Source organism: Guillardia theta (assembly GCF_000315625.1).
Source record: "Guillardia theta CCMP2712 unplaced genomic scaffold GUITHscaffold_17, whole genome shotgun sequence".
In the NCBI taxonomy this organism is placed as follows: domain Eukaryota; class Cryptophyceae; order Pyrenomonadales; family Geminigeraceae; genus Guillardia; species Guillardia theta.
In genome coordinates this window covers 687057-692172 of record NW_005434657.1, presented here as the reverse complement: position 1 = coordinate 692172, position 5116 = coordinate 687057, and the positions used below count along the sequence as shown (strand labels likewise).

Below are 5116 nucleotides of genomic sequence, written 5' to 3'. Positions count from 1 at the left end.
CCCTCCCTCCATCCATCCCTCCATCCATCCCTCCATCCATCCAACCCCTTTCCTTCCCTCCCTCCTTCCCGTCTCACTTCCTCCTCTATTCCTATCCCTCACTCGTCACATGTTCGCCTGCCGTCCACGCGTGGTGAATAGTAAGCCTGCACATGATCAGAACGATCGAGGAGAGCAGAAATGGCACGTCGGTGTCTTGAACGAAAGTAATCCAATCCATAGTCGATCTACAAGAAGCTTCACAGTACGAGGATCCGGAGGCGGAGGCGGAGGAAGTGAGACAGGAGAAGGAGAGGGAGAGAGAAGACGAGGAGGAGGGGAAGAAGAGTTCACCTCGTCGTGTTGATGAATCCACGTGACGCGTGTTGAGGGCCATGGAGAACGAGGAAAGCGTCATGTAGCACAAGGAAGTTGTATCCTCGCCGGCTCAACTCATACGCATGCGACGACCTGCCTGCGAGACTCTTACCATCATCTCCATCATCACCACCAGCGCATCCATAACCACCATCTCGTCTATCTTCATTTGTCTTGCTCTTCTTGTTCTTCTCCTCCCTCTCCCCTCTCCTGCCTCTCATTCACCTCCAACATCTCCCACGAAGCGGGTGTCGAAGCGAGGGACATCACGGCGACAGAGGAGGAAGGGAGCGAAGTCGTGCTGATACGTCACCGCGTAGGGACGAGTCGCTCTGCCTTGAAATCAGACGCCCTGCTCCCTCCTCTTCCCTCTCACCCGATCCACCGCTCGTAGTCGACGGGAGCATGCGCTCGAGGGGCCTCAAGCTGCTGAAACTGGCGGAGGACGCGCTGCAGCAAGTGAGAGGAGGAGGAGGAGAGGAGGAGAACCTGGTCGAAGAGGCGGATCAGATTCAACTTCTCCTCCGTCTGAGCTGCTTCGACGTCATGTGGAAGGAGGAGAAGAGCAAGACACACTGGCTCGCATCGAGTCTGCAGGGGCTCGCGGAGACTGGAAGGCTTCCATGAAATCACCTGCAATGGAGAGAACAAGGAGGAGGAGGAGGAGGAGAAACATGTCAACAGGGGAAGGAAAAGTGAAAGATGGATAAAGACAATGAGACATGCAGAAACATGAAATAGTCATCATCTTCTTCATCCTCTTACTCCATGCGCACACCCTGGCTTCTCCTTCTCCTTCTCATTATCACCACCACCACCACCACCACCATCATCATTTCTTCTTTCTCATCTCACCACCACAAACATTCATCAACATCACCTTGTTGCATGTTTGTTTCTCGAGCTGTAAACTCAAACGCAGGGAGAACATACACTTGCCTGCAAACGATTGACTTTCTCCCCCTCCTCTTCCCCCTTATCGACCTCTCCTCACTTCCTCCTCGTACGAGCCTCTCAGCTGCTCTATCAATCGCAGCCTGATAAGAGATCAGAAAGTGAGAAGAAGCTCAAGAGAAGTGCCAGGTGATTCGTGAAAAGAAGGAAATTCACGTCCGTAAGAAGAACAACCTGAGGCATAAACTTCACGATAGTACCTCCTTCCCCACTCCTTTTCCTTTCCCATCATCATCTCCATCGTCATCATCGTACCGATGATCTTGCAGAGCCTATCGCGATGTTTCGAAGGAGGTTGACCGGATATTCATTGGGAGACAGGGAGGAGCGAAGAGGCAGGATAAGGAGATGAAGGTCGAGGAGATGAGAGGAGCGGGTATCTGTCAACCACTTGTCGATCATCTGACGGTTCAGATCACTTCTCCTCGTGCCTCTTCGCTTCCCCTCACTCGTTTCTCTTCCTCGTTGCTGACGAGCACACAAACGGAAGCCAACGACCTCCAAGACCTGCAGCCTGCGGTAAGAGCGACGCGAGCCTCTCCTCCCTCCTGCCTCAGCTGCGCCGTCAGCTCGGCTAGTCTTGAGACCGGCAGGTGGGACACGAGTGTGACTTGCTGCGGCTGAGGGCTCAAGTGGCTCCTGAAGAGGGATGAGGATGAGCACGGGAGGAGCGAAGAGAAGAGAAGAGAAGAGAAGAGAAGAGAAGAGAAGAGAAGAGAAGAGAAGAGAAGAGAAGAGAAGAGAAGAGAAGAGAAGAGAAGAGAAGAGAAGAGAAGAGAAGAGATGAGATGAGAAGAGATGAGAAGTGGAGGGAAGACACCTGCGATGAAAGAGCTCGAGGTGCATCCCTGTCATCTTCAACGTCTCCTCAACCTCCTCCCAAAACCTTGTGCGAGGCAAGGAGGAAGAGATCCGTGATGCTATGACCTCCTCTCTCATCTCCTTCGCCCTCTCTCTCTCCTTCTCTGCTTCTCCTTCAACTTCCACCAAAGAAAAGTCATCCAGCCACACGCAGCCCCTCGCCCCTCGCAGCATCACGAAGATTGTCGCTGCCTCCAACCGCAGCCCCCGAGGGGAGGCAGAGATGTTGAGCGTGAGGGGCCACCAGTCGTAGGTGCCGTCGGGAATGAGGAGCGTGAGGTCTTTGACGACGACTGCTGTCTTCCTCTGAAGATGCAGCACATCATGAGAGAACAAATCGGAGGTGAAGAAGAAGTTACCCGGAGGGGAAAAGACGAGGAGGAGGAGGAGGAGGAGGAGGAGGAGGAGGAAAAGCTGATGTCGACAAAGATCCCAGCTCCTTGCGTGAGAAACTGCAAAATTCCATGAGATGATTTCACAAGCAATTCAAAGCACCTGAGCTGAAACCCAAACTGAGAGGAGCAGAGGAGCCGGACGATGCTGACGAATGATGGCGTGATGAAAGATCCCCTTCTCTTCCTGTGCCTGTGAGGAACTAAGTCCCTCCCTGGCCCGCCTGCACTCTCCTCCTCCTCCTCCTCCTCATCATCATCATCATCATCATCATCATCATCATCTCCATCATCATCATCTCCATCATCATCATCATCATCATCATCATCATCATCATCATCATCATCATCATCATCATCATCATCATCATCATCATCATCTCCATCATCTCCATCATCATCATCATCATCATCATCATCATCATCATCATCATCATCATCATCATCATCATCATCATCATCATCATCATCATCATCATCATCATCTCCATCATCATCATCATCATCTCCATCATCATCATCATCATCATCATCATCATCATCATCATCATCATCATCATCATCATCATCATCATCATCATCATCATCATCATCATCATCATCATCATCATCATCATCATCTCCATCATCATCATCATCATCGTCATCATCGTCATCATCGTCATCATCATCGTCCCCTTCCTGCTGCTGCTGCTGCTCCTCCTCCTCCTCCTCCTCTTGCCTCACCTCCCTTTTCTCACATGCTCACATACCTCTGAGAGGCTTTCCAGCTTCATCGCGCTTCTCCCCGAGCGAGACTTGGAAGAGTCGATGGCATACTGCTGGTCTGCTTTCAGCCTCATGTCTTGCCAGTGTGCCGCCTGCATGCAAGTCAAGGGGAGGAGCGAAGGAGGAACGAAGGAGCAGCGAAGGAGCAGCGAAGGAGCAGCGAAGGAGGAACGAGTGTCTTCATCTTAACCTTGATCCTCGTGGAGCCCTGCCGTTGCTCCAGCACCTCAAAGGAAGGGTTCTTCAAAAAGTTGCAGCTGGCGAGGGGCTGAGCTAGCATCGTCATCTCTGCGCTAGGAATTCTCAACACTTGTCCGACCTGCCAGCACGTGAGGGAGGCATGAGAGCTGAGGACGTACGTCGATGTGATGAGCGTCAAGCAGGCCGTTGGTCTCAAGAATGGCGGCAAGCGGAACCGAAAGTCTCGTGGCGATATGGGAGAGCGTGTCGTTGGGCCTTACGGTGTAGGTGTGGAGCTGCAGGAGCGACATGCTGCTGCTGTTCGAGCTGTAAACATCTGTGAGGTTCAGGAGCCGATGGAGCCTCAGCTGCTTCTGCAGCCTCGTCTGCATGCGAAGCTTGACGGAACTCCGGGCAGAAGGTTTCTTGTGCATGAAGATGCTGCGGAAGATGATGGAGAGACCAAAGAAGAAGCAGAGGAGCATGAGCAGCATCGCTCGCGCTCGCAATGGCATGCTCTTCCTCTTCCCCTTCCCTCCCTGCCATCCTGCAGCCTCCGCTTCCATCTTGCATCTTCATCTCGCCATCTCGCCGCCTTGTCAACAATCTCAACTTCTGAACCCGCCTCAGAGAACTGGCCGGACGCATCATAGAACTTCGGAAGACGGCCGGCCCGGCCCAACGTCTCAGCACTGACCGGGCCCGGACTCTGAGTCACGTTGAGAACAAACAAGACCTACGAGTGACCGCTGGTCAGTCGACGAAGCCCCTCCTCTGTTTCGCCAATTGGGTCAGGCAGAGCCGCTGGGGGCAGTGGTGTGTGAGTAAAACTCTTTAGAGATCATCAGACAGTGGCACAGGAGAAGGAGCGTCGCTAGCTGCATCGATCTGAGTTTTACTCGCAGAAGGTAAAAATACGGAACACAGCAACAAATGCGGCTCAACTTGCCACACGAAACATAAGACCTTCTGCCAGTAAATCCGTCATCAACCGAAAGTAACCAGCACTGCTGGCTTCGCTCTGAGTCTTGTTTTTTGTGTATGTTTGTGCAGTGCGCTGTGTGCATGCAGGTTTAGCTTGTTCCTGCTTTGTTCTGCTTGAGGCACTTTTTACCTTCTGCGAGTAAAACTTCAACCTATGGCAACCAGTAGACAGCAGAGAGGGGCAAGCAACGAGCACCGGGATAGCGGCACAACACCCTCATACACGATATGGAGCCGGCTTTGGCGCTGCCCGGAGGTCCGCCTGGGACAGCGGACACATGGAGGCTGGGCGCACGCTGACGGTACCGCTCTAAGTAATGCAAACAGTCCTCGCTGTACGCTGTGTGCATGCAGGTCACCGGGTTTAGCTTGCCGCGTCTGGGTGCCAGCAGTGCTGGTTCTTTTCGGGCTTGTGTTTTGTGTGTGTTTGTGCAGCTTCTCGCTGTGGACTGTGTGCCTGCCGGTTCAGCTTGTTCCTGCTTTGTTTTGCTTGAGGCACTTTTACCTTCTGCCAGTAAATCCTATATCTACCTTAGACGCGATACCCGGAGGCAGCCGACTGACCACTGTCAGTCGAGACGTCCGCTGCCAGGAAATAACAACATAGGATTTACTGGCAG

The 5116-nt window shown here is 52.8% G+C and overlaps 1 protein-coding gene across 1 annotated transcript in view; it reads right to left on the bottom strand.

The window, feature by feature from the left end:
* Positions 1 to 3904, bottom strand: part of GUITHDRAFT_104664 (hypothetical protein) — a gene marked incomplete at both ends in the record, with an annotated part of 4379 nt that extends 475 nt beyond the window's left edge. Inside the window, 12 exons of the mRNA XM_005836624.1 lie at positions 103 to 146; positions 334 to 454; positions 583 to 689; positions 734 to 807; positions 847 to 990; positions 1238 to 1296; positions 1352 to 1394; positions 1761 to 1950; positions 2132 to 2478; positions 3317 to 3424; positions 3523 to 3651; positions 3692 to 3904. Of these exons, the coding sequence (XP_005836681.1) occupies positions 103 to 146; positions 334 to 454; positions 583 to 689; positions 734 to 807; positions 847 to 990; positions 1238 to 1296; positions 1352 to 1394; positions 1761 to 1950; positions 2132 to 2478; positions 3317 to 3424; positions 3523 to 3651; positions 3692 to 3904 (1579 nt within the window). The remainder of the gene's footprint in view (positions 1 to 102; positions 147 to 333; positions 455 to 582; positions 690 to 733; positions 808 to 846; positions 991 to 1237; positions 1297 to 1351; positions 1395 to 1760; positions 1951 to 2131; positions 2479 to 3316; positions 3425 to 3522; positions 3652 to 3691) is intronic.
* Between the last annotated feature and the right edge of the window lie 1212 nt (positions 3905 to 5116).